Source organism: Schistocerca cancellata, chromosome 9, assembly GCF_023864275.1.
Source record: "Schistocerca cancellata isolate TAMUIC-IGC-003103 chromosome 9, iqSchCanc2.1, whole genome shotgun sequence".
NCBI classification, from domain to species: domain Eukaryota; kingdom Metazoa; phylum Arthropoda; class Insecta; order Orthoptera; family Acrididae; genus Schistocerca; species Schistocerca cancellata.
This window is the reverse complement of record NC_064634.1, coordinates 320,122,282-320,143,614: the sequence shown is the minus strand read 5'-3', so window position 1 is coordinate 320,143,614 and position 21,333 is coordinate 320,122,282. Positions and strand designations below refer to the sequence as shown.

The following is a 21,333-nucleotide window of genomic DNA, read 5'->3' as shown; positions in this document are numbered from 1 at the left end:
AAATCCTATGAAAGTGTCTTGATTTTTCTTTAGCCTTTCTTCCATTATTAGCCGTAACGTCAGAATTGCCTCTCTCGTCCCTTTACTTTTCCTAAAGCCAAACTGATCGTCACCTAGCGCATTCTCAATTTTCTTTTCCATTCTTCTGTATATTATTCTTGTAAGCAGCTTCGATGCATGAGCTGTTAAGCTGATTGTGCAATAATTCTCGCACTTGTCAGCTCTTGCCGTCTTCGGAATTGTGAGTATGAAGCTTTTCCGAAAGTCAGATGGTATATCGCCAGACTCATATATTCTACACACCAACGTGAATAGTCGTTTTGTTGCCACTTCCCCCAATGATTTTAGAAATTCTGATGGAATGTTATCTACTCCTTCTGCCTTATTTGACCGTAAGTCCTCCAAAGCTCTTTTAAATTCCGATTCTAAAACTGGATCCCCTATCTCTTCTACATCGACTCCTGTTTCTTCTTCTATCACATCAGACAAATCTTCACCCTCATAGAGGCTTTCAGTGTATTCTTTCCACCTATCTGTTCTCTCCTCTGCATTTAACACTTTCACTTCAGTGAAGTGTCAACGTCTGTCAAGAAATGGCAGCCCAATTTTTCCCGAGAGCCGAAACCAGTAAAAGTGGTCATGTTGGACACTAGCATCAGGAGCAAAGGCGACTTTCTAACCCATCCCAAAGGTGTTCCATTGGGCAGGCCAGTTCACTTCAGGAATGTTATTTCCCACAAACGTAAGCCTCACAGACGCTCCTTTACGACAGGTCACATTGTCATGCTGACACAGTTACGTTCTCCGACCTTTTCTTCTGCTGTATGTACTACACAATGCTGCAGTATGTGCTCTTATCCTTCTGCGTTGACCGTTTTTCTAAACGTAATAACGGGACCACACCCTAAACACCACAATAACGCCCACGCCCTAATGCCACCTCCTCCGTACTTCTCTTTAGGCGCAACAACAGGGCGTCAGGGAATGTTCTCTAGGAATTCGCCAAATCCAAACCCTTCCATCGTGTTTTCAGAGAGTATAGCGTGACTCATGGCTCCAAGACATTCGTTTCCAGTTATCCAGTGTCCAGTTGCCTCCCTCTTTACACACCTCAAGCGAAGCCTAGTACTGACTACAAATGTATAGGTTACACAGAGCTGTTTGACCGTCGTAGTCCATTATTTCTAAGTCCATACGCACAGTCATTGTGCTTGGTGGACTGTTCATAGCACTTCTGAACTCGCAAGAGATTCCTTCCGCTGATTTCATGAGAGATTTTACCACCACCGTCCGCAGCACTCGACGGTAGCTACCGGTCAGTACATGAGGTCAGCCTGGTCTTTTTTATGTATGGTTGTTCCTCGCGTTTCCATTTCCCAATCACATAACCAACAGTAGGCTTCGGTAACTTTAGAACGGTTGAAATGTCCCTGAAGGATTGTAACTCGGATGACATCCAATGTATAGTCCACGTTCGAAGTCACTAATCTCTTCTAACCGAGCCATTCTGCTGATACTTTTTGCCTACTTACAAGACTATAGTCTCCACCACTGTGGATGGTTCGCCGTCCGTGACATCTACTTTGCTACTGTCTGCGGAACCGTAATTGTAGCCACGTTTGCACCTCTTCGTCGGAAGCAAATCAACGGTCATAGTCTCTCTTCAGGGCGCAAAAGTGTCTCCGTGAATGCCAACAACAAATAATAACATGAATAGATAACAAGATTATTCCATAACCAGGAGAAGAAGAAAACGGAATACTACAATACTACAATGACTGCGTTAGAGCAGCCACTGACACTGTTATGGGCACACTCCGTGGATGAGACTGATGTTGGAATGCCGTGAAGCAGAATCCCTGAGAAGGACCTTTCCAGAGCGCGGTTGATGATGGTGAATCGAATAGCGTGGCGTCGTGGTATCAGCGATAGTGAAGTCCAAGACGAGACTGCCTGGACCTTATTTTAGCGGTCTTACTGTCTTGTTATAGTGGTATGTCTTACAATGACGTAATGGCAAGGACATCATTGTACTGCACATTGAAGGTGTGGCGGTGGGACTTGAAGTCCCGTACCAAATTCCGACGGTGGAAGTTCTCCTGAAGCGAGATGGTGCACTCGCTTATAGAGCCCAGAGCAGCGTAGGAATATGCCCGTCGTCGATGAGTCTACTGCGGCGTGGCGTAGCGTGATCGACGCAATGCCGTGGTGCAGCTACACTCCTGGAAATTGAAATAAGAACACCGTGAATTCATTGTCCCAGGAAGGGGAATGCACAATGTCGGCACTAGTACAGTGTATATCCACCTTTCGCAGCAATGCAGGCTGCTATTCTCCCATGGAGACGATCGTAGAGATGCTGGATGTAGTCCTGTGGAACGGCTTGCCATGCCATTTCCACCTGGCGCCTCAGTTGGACCAGCGTTCGTGCTGGACGTGCAGACCGCGTGAGACGACGCTTCATCCAGTCCCAAACATGCTCAATGGGGGACATATCCGGAGATCTTGCTGGCCAGGATAGTTGACTTACACCTTCTAGAGCACGTTGGGTGGCACGGGATACATGCGGACGTGCATTGTCCTGTTGGAACAGCAAGTTCCCTTGCCGGTCTAGGAATGGTAGAACGATGGGTTCGATGACGGTTTGGATGTACCGTGCACTATTCAGTGTCTCCTCGACGATCACCAGTGGTGTACGGCCAGTGTAGGAGATCGCTCCCCACACCATGATGCCGGGTGTTGGCCCTGTGTGCCTCGGTCGTATGCAGTCCTGATTGTGGCGCTCACCTGCACGGCGCCAAACACGCATACGACCATCATTGGCACCAAGGCAGAAGCGACTCTCATCGCTGAAGACGACACGTCTCCATTCGTCCCTCCATTCACGCCTGTCGCGACACCACTGGAGGCGGGCTGCACGATGTTGGGGCGTGAACGGAAGACGGCCTAACGGTGTGCGGGACCGTAGCCCAGCTTCATGGAGACGGTTGCGAATGGTCCTCGCCGATACCCCAGGAGCAACAGTGTCCCTAAGTTGCTGGGAAGTGGCGGTGCGGTCCCCTACGGCACTGCGTAGGATCCTACGGTCTTGGCGTGCATCCGTGCGTCGCTGCGGTCCGGTCCCAGGTCGACGGGCACGTGCACCTTCCGCCGACCACTGGCGACAACATCGATGTACTGTGGAGACCTCACGCCCCACGTGTTGAGCAATTCGGCGGTACGTCCACCCGGCCTCCCGCATGCCCACTATACGCCCTCGCTCAAAGTCCGTCAACTGCACATACGGTTCACGTCCACGCTGTCGCGGCATGCTACCAGTGTTACAGACTGCGATGGAGCTCCGTATGCCACGGCAAACTGGCTGACACTGACGGCGGCGGTGCACAAATGCTGCGCAGCTAGCGCCATTCGACGGCCAACACCGCGGTTCCTGGTGTGTCCGCTGTGCCGTGCGTGTGATCATTGCTTGTACAGCCCTCTCGCAGTTTCCGGAGCAAGTATGGTGGGTCTGACACACCGGTGTCAATGTGTTCTTTTTTCCATTTCCAGGAGTGTATTTAACGTGAATACGCCGGCCGGGCGGAGCTATGTTACCGCGGAGGTAGCTGTGTGCGTGGGCCGAGCCCGCGCTGTCCAACTCGCCAGTACTGCACTAAGAAATGCTGCCGTGGGGTGTCTAACATATGACCTGGCACTGTAGTACGGCAGAAATCATATGAGTAGAGATTGGTACTGTGTGGACGATGTGTGAGGGCAGCCTAGTTGAAACAGCCTTGGCATTTCGTGCGGCCACTCACAATGATGGTTCTGTAGGCAACTGCGAATATTTTTCCATGAAGACATTGACCGACTTGCTTCACAATTCGATAGCTGTGTTAACAGTTATGCCGATTACTTTTGAAATAATACAGAGTTTATTTATTTTCTACTCTCTTTTTCGCTGGACTGCTCTCTGTAGAGATAAATACACGCTGTCACACGAGCCGTGTTCCCCGGCCCCCCGCAGGTGGTGACGAGCAGCGGCGGCGGCCGAGACCCGCTCCCCCTGCCGCTGTCGCTGCCGCTGTCGCTGTCGCCCGCCTCCTCGCTCTCGCTGTCTCCGGACCCGCCGCCGGTGGCCGCCCCCGCCGCCGCGGCGCCCTACCACAGCCCCGGGCCCGGCCACGCCACCTCCGCCTCCGCCGCGCCCGAGTCACCGCCCCCGCCGCCCAAGCTGGGCCCGCTCCCGTTGTCGCTGCCGTTGCCGCCGCTGCTGCCGCCCTCGGTGGCCGTCTCCTCCGCCTCCGCCGCCCTCAAACCGCCGCCCCCGTCTGCAGCTGGCGCCTCCTTCCTGCAGCCACCGCACTCCAGGCACCACGACGTCACCAACGGCGGTGCTGGCGTCACCGTACACGCCAAGGTAAGCAACCTCTAACAGATTCTTTCCATTTCACACAAGACCGTCCTCGCGTGCGGGATTCAGATTGGTAAAAGACAGAAACGGCGTTCACTGATAACTACCATCTACATCACTTCCCCATTTCACTTTTCATGAGACCGATAGATACCTTTTCCCAACGGCAACCACCCACGGGGGAGACGTTTCTAGCAAGCGGCTGTTTGTTCTTCGTGCTGATGATACAATGGGGATCGCGATGGCTGTAATTTCTGTGCCAGTCGCCCACCAGTTCGTCAAGGCAACCGTGATGATCCTTCTGTCCAGGCGCTCGTCAGCGCGACGAGATGGCAGTGGAGGGGTGCGCCTGCAGTGGGGGCCCTCTGCCTCCCATCGTCTCCACCGCCGATGGATCACCGGCACAACATGACCCACGTGAGTTCCAACCCACGCCCAGCCTCCCGCAGTCTCAGTGTTCGTCCACGCTAAAAAGTCACTTCATTTCACAACAGGTTTTTTTGTTGTCACCTTACTAGCGGTGGAGACATGTTCTGTGGCATATACCTTAGAGACGTTGATGTCCATGGACGCTCAGCATAAATTGAAAGGTTAATTAATGGGCTTGATAAGATATTGGCACGCCACTAGTATAACTGCTCGATGTTTTGCGACGGTCAAAAGAAATCCACTGTGTCCCCTATACACCGCATATACTACGGTGCGAATGCTGTTCAAATTGGATGTTCGCTTTGCATTCTTCGGGAGATTTCCTTCAGTGTATCACACAGATTAACGAAAAATAACGAGATAAAAAGGTAGGAGCAGAGCACGGGACGTCAAATCGACAAAATTTTACGAATAACCATTAGTCGCTTAAGACACCGTTGTTTAGCTACGGGCCCTACCTTTTCGAATTTTGTTTCCAGGCTGTTTTTTTTCACTTTGGGTACATGCCCTGAAAATGGCACGAGATGGCTTAAACACGGAGCGTGAAAAGGGTAGTTAACTCACAAAGAAGCCGCAAGTTCGAAACACGCGTGGAAAAAAGTTTGTTGAAACTTTCAGAAAGCTTCCTGTAATTGGAGGACAGCGATCGGTATAGAATGCTAAAAATGAATAAAAACGTTATCGATCGCGTTTTCAAATTTGTCATTTGTTAGCCGCCGCTTTCGGCCCTTTCCTCAGATCATATTCAGGTTTTCCAGCGCCATTATGGTTGCTGGTGGCGGCGGACGGAGCGAGAACCGTAATAATAAGGTTGTGACAACCTTACTACTACGGATCTCGCTTCGTCTGCCACCGCCAGCAGCCATAATGGCGGGGAAAAGCCTGAAGATGGTCTGAGGAAAGGGGTGAAACCAGTTACCAGCGAATAAAAAATATCTGAAAACGCGATCGAGACTAAACAATTTTGACTTTTACAAAAAAGTGAGTAAATTTATCATGATAGACTGTGGTATTTTTCACAAAGGAATTTACTGGTTACGAAGACAATGACAAGGGTCTATTTCGATAGGATAATCGCTGTTCAATTTTTGGATCAATTTGGTTGAAATATCAAGCCTAACCCGATAACGGGCACTGCCGAGAGCCGGTTTTATTACCGGAGCGAGCAAAAAAGCCTGCTTCCTGAAGTCTCAACAGAGATACCCGTAATATAAAAAAATGTAGCGACAAGTGATAAACTTGAAATAAAAAGTACGAGGGAATAGTCATGAAGTTTTATCACTTCGAAAAAGAAAAATAGCCTAATTATTTTCTGTTTGTTTGCAGACATTTGTCTGTATTACTCGTATACAGTACAGTACCGGTATAAGATCCTAATCAGTCCACTGATAAGCTTGAGAGGCGTGCAGACATTCCTTCTTCTGTTTCTGAACGGAACCCGCCTACGTGGATGACGTGGCACACGCACGTCAGTTCGGTGGCACTCGACTAGGAGGTAAGCCGCTTTGAATACTGGCGGAGGAAAACTTCGACTGCCAACACTGCAACAGCAAGGCGAGGAGAGATGGTGACGTAAAGTTCCTGATCACCAGTCTTTGCGCCAAGGAGATCCAACGACACTTTAAGCAATACATTTTTACCGTACATATTTACGAAAAATTGTACCATCGTTTCACGATCACTTGAAAAGATAAAAATACCGAAACGAGCTCGTCGTTGAGAGACACATAATTGATAAAGTGTCAATAAGAAAATCAGCAAAAACTTGGGAGAATTTAACAGCAAATACACTACTGGCCATTAAAATTGCTACACCACGAAGATGACGTGCTACAGACGCGAAATTTAACCGACAGGAAGAAGATGCTGTGATATGCAAATAATTAGCTTTTTAGAACATTCACACAAGGTTGGCGCCGGTGGCAACACCTACAACGTGCTGACATGAGGAAAGTTTCCAACCGATTTGTCATACACAACAGCAGTTGACCGGCGTTGCCTGGTGAAACGTTGTTGTGATGCCTCGTGTAAGGAGGAGAAATGCGTGCCATCACATTTCCAACATTGATAAAGGTCGGATTGTAGCCTATCGCGATTGCGGTTTATCGTATCGCGACATTGCTGTTCGCGTTGGTCGAGATCCAATGACGGTTAGCAGAATATGGGACCGGTTGGTTCAGGAGGGTAATACGGAACGCCGTGCTGGATCCCGACGGCCTCGTATCGCTAGCAGTCGAGACGACAGGCATCTTATCCGCATGGCTGTAACGATCCGTGCAGCCACGTCTCGATCTCTGAGTCAACAGATGGGGACGTTTGCAAGACAACAACCATCTGCACGAACAGTTCGACGACGTTTGCAGCAGCACGGACTATCAGCTCGGAGACCGTGGCGGCGGTTACCCTTGACGCTGCATCACAGACAGGAGCGCCTGCGATGGTGTACTCAACGACGAACCTAGGTGCACGAATGGCAAAACGTCATTTTTTCGGATGAATCCAGGTTCTGTTTACAGCATCATGATGGTCGCATCCGTGTTTGGCGACAACGCGGTAAATGCACATTGGAAGCGTGTATTCGTCATCGCCATACTGGCGTACCACCCGGCGTGACGGTATGGGATGCCACTGGTTACATGTCTCGGTCACCTCTTGTTCGCATTGACGGCACTTTGAACAGTGGACGTTACATTTCAGATGTGTTACGACCCGTGGCTCTACCCTTCATTCGATCCCTGCGAAACCCTACATTTTAGCAGGATAATGCACATGTTGCAGGTCCTGTACGGGCCTTTCTGGATACAGAAAATGTTCGACTGCTGCCCTTGCGAGCACGTTCTCCAGATCTCCACAAATTGAAAGCGCCTGGTCAATAGTGGCCGAACAACTGGCTCGTCACAATACGCCAGTCACTACTCTTGATGAACTGTGGTATCGTGTTGAAGCTGCATGGGCAGCCGTACCTGTACACGCCATTCGAGCTCTGTTTGACTCAATGCAGGCGTATCAAGGCCGTTATTACGGCCAGAGGTGGTTGTTCTGGGTACTGATTTCTCAGGATCTATGCACCCAAATTGCGTGAAAATGTAATCACATGTCAGTTCTAGTATAATATATTTGTCCAATGAATACCCGTTTATCATCTGCATTTCTTCTCGGTGTAGCAATTTTAATGGCCAGTGGTGTATTATGTAAGTCTGCAGGCTTTCGTGGCCGTTGTCACTGAAGTTCATATCTTCTGGGTTGTTAGGCCGCGTCATGTTTCTTCTAAAATGTTCGACGTTTCGACCCCTCTGCTGGGATCTTCCTCAGGATCTTTTGGTGTCCACTACTGCTAGAACACTGCTAGAACTGTGTTCTAGCAGTAGTGGACACCAAAAGATCTTGAGGAAGATCCCAGCAGAGGGGTCGAAACGTCGAACATTTTAGAAGAAACATGACGCGGCCTAACAACCCAGAAGATTTTAACTTCAACATCAAATATTGCTTCAACCTCTGTATTCTTCTGTTACCGCACCTAATGGATTAGATGAAAAAGCTGTTACGTAGCAGGTACTTCCACAATGATGGTAACGTATTTTCGTGGTGGAACGTCCCTGAATAGCCAGATTGCGGACTTGTGCAGTCTAGGTCTCTGCCAAGTCATCCATCGTTGAGGAAACGTGTCGCATTGAAGAGAAACTATGTAGAGGAGGGCTAGCATCATCTCCACCTTTTGTGGCCGTAGCTTGATCTTTTACAGGCGATAATTACAACTTTATGACTACTGCTCGTATAGTGCCGCGACGTTGATTAGAGTTGGAAATGTCCTACGGTCCGAATTTGAGCTCCGCCTGTAGTGAACTCGTGGTGGACGGCACGTGCAGCGAGGTGTTGCGGTTGTGCCGCAGGGCTCCGGGGGCAGCGAGCTGCTGCTGAAGGCGGCGGTGCCCTCTCTGGGGGCGGGCATGGGCCCGCGGCTCTACCCCGGCGGCGTGTCGGGCCACGAGGCGTACCTGCCGGCGCTGTGCTACCCGCCGTTCGCCGACCTGCTGGTGCCGCGCGCCGCCTCCGCCGCCGCCGCCCCCGCCGCCCCCGGCGCCTGCGCGCCCCCGGTGCCCTCCGCCCCCGGCTCCGGCGCCACGGCGGCGCCCCTGCCGCCGGCCACCGCCGCCGCCGCCGCAGCCGCCTCCCTGCTCGGGGTTAGTCGCTTGGTACTGACTTCTCCAGTTATCACTTGGTCTGACTGGAACACTTCTTATTTCCTTTACTTTTCCATCTTCTCTATCTAAATGATGTCTCAGATACTTAAGGTCAGTATTATTCGGGTGGTAGAGGATCCTGAATCGTGAGGAACGAACGGAAGAAAGCAAATAACGTAGAGCATGAACTATGTGGGCCAGCGTAAAACCAAAGGGTCCCACTCAGCAAAATGGAGTTCTATTTTCTAACATATTAGTTTACTTGCATATAATATTTGCGTGTAACGTCTAGAGAAATTTCATTTCATTAATTTAAGGAGGAATAGATCTATGTAGGCTGGTTTTTCAACGATTATCTCATCAGCGTAACGAACATCACTGAAGATATTAAAATTACAAGTCACATTTGACACTTATTAGTTTTATTCACGTAATAAGGAAAACTATTGTTTCTACGTAAGAATCTACTCCACCACTAAACAATAATAAACATAGTAAAAGGGGTAATAAACTTATGGCTTAAAGGTTATGAACATTACTTCATCTTACATACTTTCAAACACATCTCTCCACCGCAAGCTCTTCGGTTTCCACATTTTTGGAGGCGGTCTGTGAACTAAAACAAAAAAAGCTATACATTGTTGGTACTTTTGTTGCGTACTGCCATCTCTGGAAGTTGCCTGCCCTACAGTCTTCCAACAACAGTAATGGTACATGTATTCTACTGTCTGATGTATCAGAACGGTTTTAGCTTATATCTTCAGACTTTCCGGACCAGGATCTCTTACCTGATACATTTATTCTTCTCCATCACCCCTAAATGTCTCCAACATCATACCAGAATCACCGTCTGTACTATAACGCCCGCATTTCATTTGTGACTTTACACTTGCTTGTCTTTTACCACTGGAATGTTACTGTACAGTAGTATTTTTATCTTATGTAAATGGCGATCACAATGTTTCCATTCGAATGCCACAGCAACCGTTTGCCTATATGTCGGTGCTTATATACCCGCATCGGAGTCGCGCTTAGTAGACAAAGATTTTATTACTTCTGTTTTACTAATTGGGAATTTTTGCCATCGATCGAATTGCTAATAGGCAAAACTGACAGTTGCACGTCGTTGTAGCTGCTGACTTGAGCAGTCTCAAAATTGATAATAAAATGTATAAGATGAGGTTAAGAAGGAAAATGCGTCGTTTTATGAATTTAAAAAAAATAGATCTTTGCACGCAACAAAATTTCGTTACGCACTCGACAAGATTATGCAAACGTCATGAGGCATCGGTTGGAAAAGCCTTAGCAAAAACGTGCTGTGGAGGCTGTAAACCAAATACTACGACGTTCGGCGGCAGGGAACAACTGCACTGACGTGTCTGAGTGAGAGAAACATTGAAGCATGCGTGGATCTTTACAGGAGCGAGTTTAGACACGTTGGATAAACATCCTGTAAAGATTCACATTAGCTCATGAAACATATGTAAAACAGGACGGCCGAAACTTCACTAACAAGGGGAGGCCGCCAATTGTGAAATTCAGATTCGATTCATACTGCGCATAATAAAAACTCATGGCCAGAGGTGTAATGTGGCAAAGCACCAAGATGCACTTCTCAGCCGTTGTCGAGAAAATCGACAGTTAAAAGAAACCGTTACGGTGAAATGCTCTCTACGATTAATAATTTTTGTACAGCGTCGTGGTGCAGCGGTAAGCGCTCGGATTCGTAATCCGAAAGGTCGCCGGATCGAATCTCGCGCCATGCAACCTTTTTTTTAGTATTTGTTTTTTGTAATTCAAATATATATATATATATATAGATATAGATATATATATATTTAAAAATTCCCGGCAATCAGTTGCAACAATTATGCATATAATACGTTGTTGAAAGTCGTTTGTCGTGGAAAAACTGGCGACTTCGAACATCATTATGTTTTCCGCAAACAAAGTTGTATTTCACAAATTTTATTAATTGTCTTCATAATGTTAACCACGTATAGTTAACGGAAGACGTAGAAACGATATTCCGAAACGAATACGTATAGCGTAAGTCAAACGTTCGAATTAGAATAGAGACCCCACGAACACAAATTTGCTGTGGCAGGTATGAAATATATAAATTCCGTTACTCGCTCGTTACACTTGAAGGACAAATGTTGAATGGGCCGAAACGAGCCGCCGCATAACAGCGTAGTTGCCTTCTAACTTCGAAAGAAGGTAGATGCGGTCCCTAGCGCAACTTATAACGTCGTCGAAAATCAGTGCAGACGGGAGAGCTTTGGTACACCCTGTTAAACAAACGGAAAAATGGAGGCGGTACAATTGGAGAGCGATCCACCTTTACCAACATGCATAAGCAATTCATTAATAGTATATATATATATATATATATATATATATATATATATATATATATATATATATATATATATTTGAATTACAAAAAACTAATAATTTAAAAAAAATTGCATGGCGTGATTTTCGATCCCGCGACCTTCGGATTACGAACCCGAGCGCTTACCGCTACGCCACGACGCTGCAGAAAATTCTAAATCGTAGAGAGTATTTCACTGCAACGGTTTCTTTTAAATGTCGATTTTGTCGACAACGGCTGAGAAGTGCATCTTGGTGCTTTGCCACATTACACCTCTGGCCAGGAGCTTTTATTATGCGCAGTATGAATCGAATCTGAATTTCACAATTCGCGGCCTCCCCTTGTAAGAGAGCCAGATTATCACTAACTATACCTCAAATCAACCCCGTCAGATTTTTACGAAGGGACTTCAAAAACCATATTACACATTATTATGACTTTTACTGAATACTGCACTACACTTCAAAGCGGCACAGATACATGACACTATTTTCCAACATAGTCGCCGCGCGGAGTGGCGGCGCGGTTAGAGGCGCCATGTCACTAATCGTGCAGTCCCACACGCCGGAGGTTCGAGTCCTCCCTAGGGCATGGGTGTGAGTGTTGCCCGTATCGTTAAGTTAATTTAAGTAGTGTCTAAGTCTAGGGACTGATGACCTCAGTAGTTTGGTCCCTTAGGAATTCACACACATTTGAACAACATCAACATAGTCATCAAGTTACTGTAAACAACGGTCCGGATGTTTTCCTTTGAGCGGCTTGCAGAAGGTCCCGACCGTCGTAACTTCTGAAATTTGCCCGGCGTATTTCTTCTTTTAAGAATTTTCGGGTGTGCAGCCGGATATCGTCGATGTTCTGCCACGGTATTTCAGCCCAGAGAGGTACTGCCATCTTCAGGTGAATAGACAACTACTGAAATTGCTGTTTTAATGGCCCACGGTTTTCTGGCGTTACGTAGATCATACTTCCGCTGTATGGCCTCATGGCAGACACCAACTGGAAAAATTCCTTTGTCACTTAAACTCATGACAAGAAGACACCAAGTTTACGATGAAGACTGCGAAAGATGGGACTCTAGACGTGCTAATACGCCGTAAGAATGATGGATCACTAGAACATTCTGTGTAAGGAATACCCACGCACACAGATTTATACCTCCAGGCGTCTATCTGGCATCCTCTCGCACAAACCACCGGTGTTCTTAGTATCTTAATGTATCGAACACACGTAATATTGGACGATGAAAACCACCATGCAGAATTAGAACACTTGGAGAAGGTTTTTAAAGAGAATGGCTACACTTCACGCCAAATAAGGAAGGCCATGCACAGCTATAACAACAACGCAGTGAGGATAGCGATGACGAGTACGGAGGGAATATGCCTTACAGAATAGGCAGATTGCTTAGGAAAAATAAGTTCAAGATTATCTTCCGTCCACCAGCAAAGAGCCGGGTCCTGGTTGGATCTGTTAAGGCCGACTTGCAACTGAAAAAAGCGGGCGTTTCCAAAATTCTCTCTGAGTGTGGTGCTGCATATGTAGGCTAGACGACCCAAACTAAAAAGTGGTCATCAGTCCCCTAGAACTTAGAACTACTTAAACCTAACTAACCTAAGGACATCACACAACACCCAGCCATCACGAGGCAGAGAAAATCCCTGACCCCGCCGGGAATCGAACCCGGGAACCTGGGCGTGGGAAGCGAGAACGCTACCGCACGACCACGAGTTGCGGGCTGCCGACCCGAACTGTTCAGGAGCGTTGTACAGAACACGAGAGGTGCACCTGTCTTCCGTAACCGTTGATATGAGCAGTAGCAGAACACTGCATTTCCGAGGGATACTCAGTGGAGTACAACAGAACAAAAATTTGAGCTCCACTGTCCAGTTTTTGGGATTCAGTAATCAAAGAATTGGTTTAAATACGTCTTGCCGATAATCTTGTAAATCGTGGCAACAACTTTCAACTGGATAAAAATTGGTATCCTGTAATTAAAATTATCCGGTCACAGCGCGGAACTGAGCACCATCGAGGGCAGCAGACACAACTCTGCTGTCCCGCGCATGTCACCACCTGACGCATGCGCCAGCACATTTCGCATGCGCGAGATTCGGCATAAATACCGTGAAGGCACCAGGACTCTTCGCCTCCCGTCCCCCACGCGGATCCTCTATGATCTCATTCCTTTCCCCCATCTGCTCCTATTCCTTGAACATATCCACATCCTCTACACCTCCCGCCGTCTTGAACCCCCTCACCCCCTGGTTGCTCCTCTCCTCTCCCATCCCCGCCCCCTGCCACGTCTTCACTGTTGTGTCCCCCCTACTCTCCATCTCTACACCCTACATCTCCTTTCCCAAGGTGGCTTCCATCAACTCCCCCTCCCAGATGATGCTCTCTCTCCCTCCATTTATCCTTCCTATCAACTCTGATTCTCACCCCCTCCTTTCCTCCATCCTTTCCCTGGGCTCCCTCTTCCTCCCCCCCTTCCATCCTGTGTTTTCTCCCCACCTACCCTCTTCCTATCTCCTTTCTCCCCCCCCCCCCGCGTCCTTTTGTACTCCCCTCCTCTGCCTTCCCCACTCCCTGGCACGTCCGCTCAGCACCCCCCCCCCTCTTATGTATCCTCATCTTCCATTGGCTCCTTTCCCCCCTCCCCCTTCACTTTTCCTCTCCTCCGCCCCCCTTTTTCCCGTCATCTGACCAGTTTCCCCCCACCTGCTCTCGGGTGTGGTATGTCATATTTGTGCCAATTTTTTAGTGCAGTGCTTAAGTGAGTGTTCAGTGTTGTGCGTCTTTCCACAGTGTTGCGAACAGAAATCATGCTGTCGCTGGGTGTGCTTTTTATATCTCTTGCGAACAGAAACCAGACTGTCGCCGTGTTTTTTAATTGTCTGTCTATTATTTTTCTGCTTCCTGTGTATTTTATTAGCATCATCCACCCTGTGTTTTATGTTTTAAGCTCCAGTATTTTCTGCCATTTTACCTTTAAGTCACCGATTTTTTCACCAGCTGTTATTATTTTTTTATTATCTTCATCTTTTTAAAACAAATTCTGTAGGCCGAAGAGCGGCGTAATAAGCTGCTGCCAGCCCGCCCCCTTTAGGGGGAATTGAAACTCAATAAAGGAAAAAAAACAGGACTCTTCAGTACTTGCCTACTCACCTCAAGATGGCCGGATGCCTCTGGGCCGAAGATCGTGGCAGGATGTCGATGGGATCCGGCTGCACTTCCGAAAATTATTAGAAGAAGAAATACGCCGGGAAAATTTCAGAAGTTACAACGGTCGGGATGTTCTACCAGTCGCTCAAATACTCTACGATGGAAATCGTCTCCTTGGTCACAGAGCAATTCAAGAAGCGTTTTCTGAACTTCTGATTCCTTGGAAAATCTCTTTCCTACAGATGTTCTTTCAGCTTGCACATTACGTGGACACTGTCGTCCGTGGCCGATGTCGGTGGCCTTCCTTCCAAATAAGCACGCGCACGGCTGCGCAGTCTCGCTCAAACTGTTGGCGGCATGTCACTACAGCTGGACACGACATTGCATTTGATCCATACACCGCCAAAATCTGTGTGCAATTGAGACATTTTGGGCACAAAAACAGCGCTGATCGGCATACTTCAACTTTGGAAGCACATTTCCAATTGCGGTGCCGTTTCGCTCCTGCACTACGATGCAACTGTTCTTCGTACCGCAGCAGAATTGAGAATTGTGTCTGCACGAAACACGGAACGTGCGGCGCTGATGAGAATGCGCCATTCGTGTTGTGCATGTGTAAATTACTTTCTGAAGTCCATACGTGGGAGTTTTCTGGTTGTCTGTACCTTTCGCTTAGCCGTCTACATAGGTTGGTGCTGGGATGTACGAATAAACGATTTTCTGGTGAAGTTTGTTGACAGTGTTACAAACAATCACTGTCGACAATATTGTGGTGTAAGTTCGCAATAGTTCACAGCTGACCACAGTGGAGTAGAAAATGTAGATAAAACTAGTTTGTCAATTTGTTACATGTAAAAATGTCGTTCAATGGTGTACAGTTACGTCGACTGTATCCTTCAAATATTCAGAAATATAATTTTATGTCAATGATGCGTTATTTCTAGTGCTCTAAATTAATGAACAATAATGCGCACATAAAATTAAACAGTTTTATAATTTTTAATTCAAAACTGCTAACGGTTAATTTTCCCATGAAAAAAAAGTGGTCCAAATGGCTCTGAGCACTATGGGACATAACATATGAGGTCATCAGACTAACCTAAAGACATCACACCCATCTATGACCGACGCAGGATTCGAAACTGCGACCGTGGCGGTCGCGCCGTTCCAGACTGAAGCGCCTAGAACCGCTCGGCGACTACGGCCGGCTAGGAACAAATACAGAGCTTCTGTGGGACGTCTGTCAGAGCGGGGCCCGTAGCACGTGCTATATGTGTGAATGGCATCTTTGTCGATTATCCGAAGTTATTGCTAGGAAGAGGGGGAGGGACACAGGGTATTCGGACAACTGTTTTTTCTGATTTCGATCACTCACCAAAACATATTGTACCAGTGTCCATAGGTACTCCTGCAGCGGGTTCCGACTATGCGACCGCAGGTTACTTTCTTCCCCCGTCACCTTGCTGTGCCATTAGACCCTCTTATGCAACATGCTTTTGAATCCCGCCTGGAAGGCGGCGCGTGGGTCTGCTCCTGTAAACTGAAGGGTAGGCCGAATGTAGAAAGTGAGTAGGATCAGGAAAAGGTGAAAATCTCTCGGTACTGCCCTTACAAATGATTTTACTATATCACAATATTAACTGAATACATAACTTTGCACAGAGGTGCGAAGCCTTAGACCCGTCGTAAGTAGTACATAGTCTCAATAGCAAGCGAAGTGTCCCGCCCGTCTGCTCTTGATGAAATGGGTTGAATCTGGAGCGGAGCTCGTAGACCTCTACAGCACCGGCTAGAGGGCGCTGTCGTCGGTGTCTGCCGTAGTGCCAACTTCAGAACTTTCACCTTCGTAGCTATCGAGACCGCACATGCTGCCAAGGTTATCTCTATTTTCTGTTTCCTGTCGTACTACAACCACTGTCACATCCTTTCTGAAATTGTTCGACTTCCTTATGTAATTGGAACAACCAAGTCCCCACTTTTCCGCTTTTATCTATTTAAATGTTTTTCTCACGAGATGGAGGGAGTGATGACCCAGTAGCTTAGGCCTTTAAACACATAATCATCATCATCATCATCACTAGTGTTCATAGGAATTTGAAACAAAGGAACGCTGAATTAAATACACATCTTATATGGTACATCTTACAAATAACAGAGAGATCCGAGTCCGTAGTCTAGTTTGTATAGTTAAAAATGGTCATTAAAATAGGCCTTCAAATTGGGAAAAGAAGTCCAAAATTTTTGTGTGCCCCGGAGAACAGAATCATTTTTTGCCGCTAAACCTCGTAAGTGTTTTAGGGGCAGCAGCTGGACAACACGAAATTGTTGTTGTTCCAACTGCCTCATAGCTGTCTCACGACAATGGGAAGCTTCCTCAATCGGTGGTCCTTTTCCTGCACAGTCCTTGTCGCTGGGCTCTTGCTCGCAGTCGCAAGAGTCTCGGTCGTAGATGATAATGGCGGTTATTTCGCAGTCCGCCAGTGCTTGAAAGACAATATCATCATCGCCTTGTCCGCCCCTGGTAGCTGCGTGGTCAGCGCGACGGAATGTCATACCTAATGGCCTGGGTCCGATTCCCGGCTGGGTCGGATGTTTTCTCCGCTCAGGGACTGGCTGTTGTGTTGTCCTTATCATCATCATTTCATCCCCATCGACATGCAAGTCGCCGAAGTGGCGTCAACTCTAAAGACTTGCACCAGGCGAACCGTCTACCCGACGGTATGCCCTAGCCACAAGGCATTTCCATTTATCATCACATTGATATTTTGTTTATCACATGCTTCTGGTCCTGATGATTCTTTAGTCAGTTCAGTCGGTTTCTACACAAACTGGCTGTTTATTGGCTCTCCAAGTCTGTGACCGCCTCATCCAACGGAAGTTATGCCAAGGTTATGCCAAGGTTTTGCTTGTGGAATGTCTAAATCCTTCTTCCATATTCCATCTTCGATCTAAACAACCGTCGAAAATTCTTCCCCAGGTCTGTCGTTGTAAGTTAATCAGAAACACTAAGAACTGGGATTTATGTGTTGCCGCCATTGCGATGACGCAACTACGGTGAGGCGAAAAAGGTCATGGGATGCCTCCTAGTAACATGTAGGCCTCCCTTTGCCCGGCGAAGTGCAGCGACTCGGCGTGAAATGGGCTCAACAAGTCGTTAGAAGTAGTCTCGAATGAAAAATAGCCCACAGTTGCACTAAACTATGTTTATCTTCACCATTGTTTCTGCTATAGTAATATAGCCTTCTTCAGAAGTCACACTAATAAATGAACAATGGAGTTAACTTACGGAAATACTGAGCCATGCTGCCTCTACAGCCGTCCATAATTGCGAAGGTGTTGTCGGTGCAGGATTTTGTGCACGAACTGACCTCTTCATTACGTCCCATAAATGTTCGATAGGATCCATGCCGAGCGATGTGTCGAATTGTCCAGAATGTTCTTCAAACCAATCGCGAAAGTGTTCCCAAACAGCTATGCGCCATATCAGCGGACCACAAGTCCGCATCGTTGTTGGCCAAAGTAGCTGGACATAACCACTTCCAGTCAATGATCGGTTCTGTTGCACCAGAGGACCCAGTCCATTCTTTGTAAACACAGCACCCACCACTAAGGAGCCACCACCAGCTTGGACAGTGCCTTGTTGCGAACTTTACTCCGCGGCTTCGTGGAATCTGCGCCACACTCGAACCCTGCCATCATCTCTTACAACCGAAATTGATTTCTGCGGTTATTTCACGCAGTGTTGCTGGTATGTTAGCACTGACAACTTTACACAAACGCCGCTGCTCTCGGTCGTTAAGGGAAGGCCCTGATCAGAAATTATGTCTAAAATTTGGTATTCTCGGCACACACTTGACACTATGGGTCACGGAATATTGAATTCCCTAACAATTTCCGAAACGGAATGTCCTATGCATCTACACTCCTGGAAATGGAAAAAAGAACACATTGACACCGTTGTGTCAGACCCACCATATTTGCTCCGGACACTGCGAGAGGGCTGTACAAGCAATGATCACACGCACGGCACAGCGGACACACCAGGAACCGCGGTGTTGGCCGTCGAATGGCGCTAGCTGCGCAGCATTTGTGCACCGCCGCCGTCAGTGTCAGCCAGTTTGCCGTGGCATACGGAGCTCCATCGCAGTCTTTAACACTGGTAGCATGCCGCGACAGCGTGGACGTGAACCGTATGTGCAGTTGACGGACTTTGAGCGAGGGCGTATAGTGGGTATGCGGGAGGCCGGGTGGACGTACCGCCGAATTGCTCAACACGTGGGGCGTGAGGTCTCCACAGTACATCGATGTTGTCGCCAGTGGTCGGCGGAAGGTGCACGTGCCCGTCGACCTGGGACCGGACCGCAGCGACGCACGGATGCACGCCAAGACCGTAGGATCCTACGCAGTGCCGTAGGGGACCGCACCGCCACTTCCCAGCAAATTAGGGACACTGTTGCTCCTGGGGTATCGGCGAGGACCATTCGCAACCGTCTCCATGAAGCTGGGCTACGGTCCCGCACACCGTTAGGCCGTCTTCCGCTCACGCCCCAACATCGTGCAGCCCGCCTCCAGTGGTGTCGCGACATGCGTGAATGGAGGGACGAATGGAGACGTGTCGTCTTCAGCGATGAGAGTCGCTTCTGCCTTGGTGCCAATGATGGTCGTATGCGTGTTTGGCGCCGTGCAGGTGAGCGCCACAATCAGGACTGCATACGACCGAGGTACACAGGGCCAACACCCGCATCATGGTGTGGGGAGCGATCTCCTACACTGGCCGTACACCACTGGTGATCGTCGAAGGGACACTGAATAGTGCACGGTACATCCAAACCGTCATCGAACCCATCGTTGTACCATTCCTAGACCGGCAAGGGAACTTGCTGTTCCAACAGGACAATGCACGTCCGCATGTATCCCGTGCCACCCAACGTGCTCTAGGTGTAAGTCAACTACCCTGGCCAGCAAGATCTCCGGATCTGTCCCCCATTGAGCATGTTTGGGACTGGATGAAGCGTCGTTTCACGCGGTCTGCACGTCCAGCACGAACGCTGGTCCAACTGAGGCGCCAGGTGGAAATGGCATGGCAAGCCTTTCCACAGGACTACATCCAGCATCTCTACGATCGTCTCCATGGGAGAATAGCAGCCTGCATTGCTGCGAAAGGTGGATATACACTGTACTAGTGCCGACATTGTGCATGCTCTGTTGCCTGTGTCTATGTGCCTGTGGTTCTGTCAGTGTGATCATGTGATGTATCTGACCCCAGGAATGTGTCAATAAAGTTTCCCCTTCCTGGGACAATGAATTCACGGTGTTCTTATTTCAATTTCCAGGAGTGTAGCTCCAACTAACATTCCACGATCAAAGCCTGTTAATTCCCGTCGTTCGGCCATAATTACGCTGGAAACCTTTTCACACGAATCACCTCAGTACAGATGACATCCACCAGCGCAATACTGCGTGTACGCGGTACCACCTATACCTGTGTATAAGCAAATCGCCATCCCATGACTTTTGTCACCTCAGGTTGTAGCAACACACCAGGTACAAACAGCAGTACGATCTACCGCACCCTAAGGTTCACATCGAGTTTCTATCTACCTAGGTTCAGACGTCAACACAGAACAGCAACGATGACGCCTGGAATGCTCTGGTTAAGCGACGCACCCTGTCGATCGGTATTCGAGCAATCGATGATCTGCCTTCGTTTTAGTGTTTCGATTAAAATAGTGTTGTGACTGATGTTACAGTGGTAGGTGCCAGCCACCAGCCAATCACAGCTCTTTCTCGAGCGACAAGTACTCGCTGTGTTGTCTTGACTGATATGTGGGTAGGCCACAAGCTGCAGAACCTTGCTAACGTGGCTGCTCGAAGGACATCGGAAACTCTCACTTCTGCCCCCCCCCCCCCCCCCTCCCCGCAATATCTGAACCACAAATGCATTCTGTTCGATCTATGGACAACATAAACATCTTAAAACAAATCAGTCAAGCGAAGTGACGACCTCCATTCACAAAGTTAGCATTACAACAGCTCTTACAATTTTGGTACACGTCCTCAAATATTCCTATTACTTGTCATAGAAAGAGACACGTAAGGTCTTGCCGACTGTTTCGTCCTGTTTCTATTTCATATCATTTCATATTCAGTTCTGGCTATCACGCAGGCCATGTGACGAGCATCCCCTCTGAGGAAAGCTATGAGAGCGTCTGCTGTTCAGGTTCTCGCGAGGATTAGTATACGAGTGGGATGGTGCACAGTTGTTGCAGCCACAGCTTCTCATTGATACTTGAAGTACGGTCTCCAACACCAGGAGCAGCATATCACGAATGAAAATCATGTACCGCCGGTCATTCAAACTCGGTAGCAACAAATAATGCTCTATTATTTGAAATTCCACAATTCCAGCCGACATGTTAATAAAGAATCTTTGCTGGTGTGCCCAGGGACGTGTGCAGTATGGATTTTCATCGCTCCAACCACCACAGCAGAAAGTATCCTCACCCATTAACAGCACAGTAGCATGTGCAGTACTTCACTACTAAGCTGTTTAATGCACTGACAGACCTTAATTTCATGCTCAGGATCAACTAGCCCCACTGCTAGAACACGTCGTTTATGATGGTAGTGTAATTGTTGCACCACTAGTACTCTCCACCCTCTGTTCTTTCAGGTGTGGATGTCGTGGGTGGGTTAACGGGTACTAATAAATTCATAATCAGTCTTCCACGCCACCATCTACGCAAGTTCTAATGTACGGGCAGATTTTTGTTAAGAAACATCGTTGTCTT

At 48.1% G+C, this 21,333-nt stretch overlaps 1 protein-coding gene across 1 annotated transcript in view; it reads left to right on the top strand.

Moving 5' to 3' along the window:
* The window catches only part of LOC126101388 (PR domain zinc finger protein 8), a 47,068-nt gene that overhangs the window by 3,021 nt on the left and 22,714 nt on the right, over positions 1–21,333 (top strand). Inside the window, exon 2 of the mRNA XM_049912053.1 lies at positions 8,713–8,856. Within this exon, the coding sequence (XP_049768010.1) occupies positions 8,713–8,856 (144 nt within the window). The remainder of the gene's footprint in view (positions 1–8,712; positions 8,857–21,333) is intronic.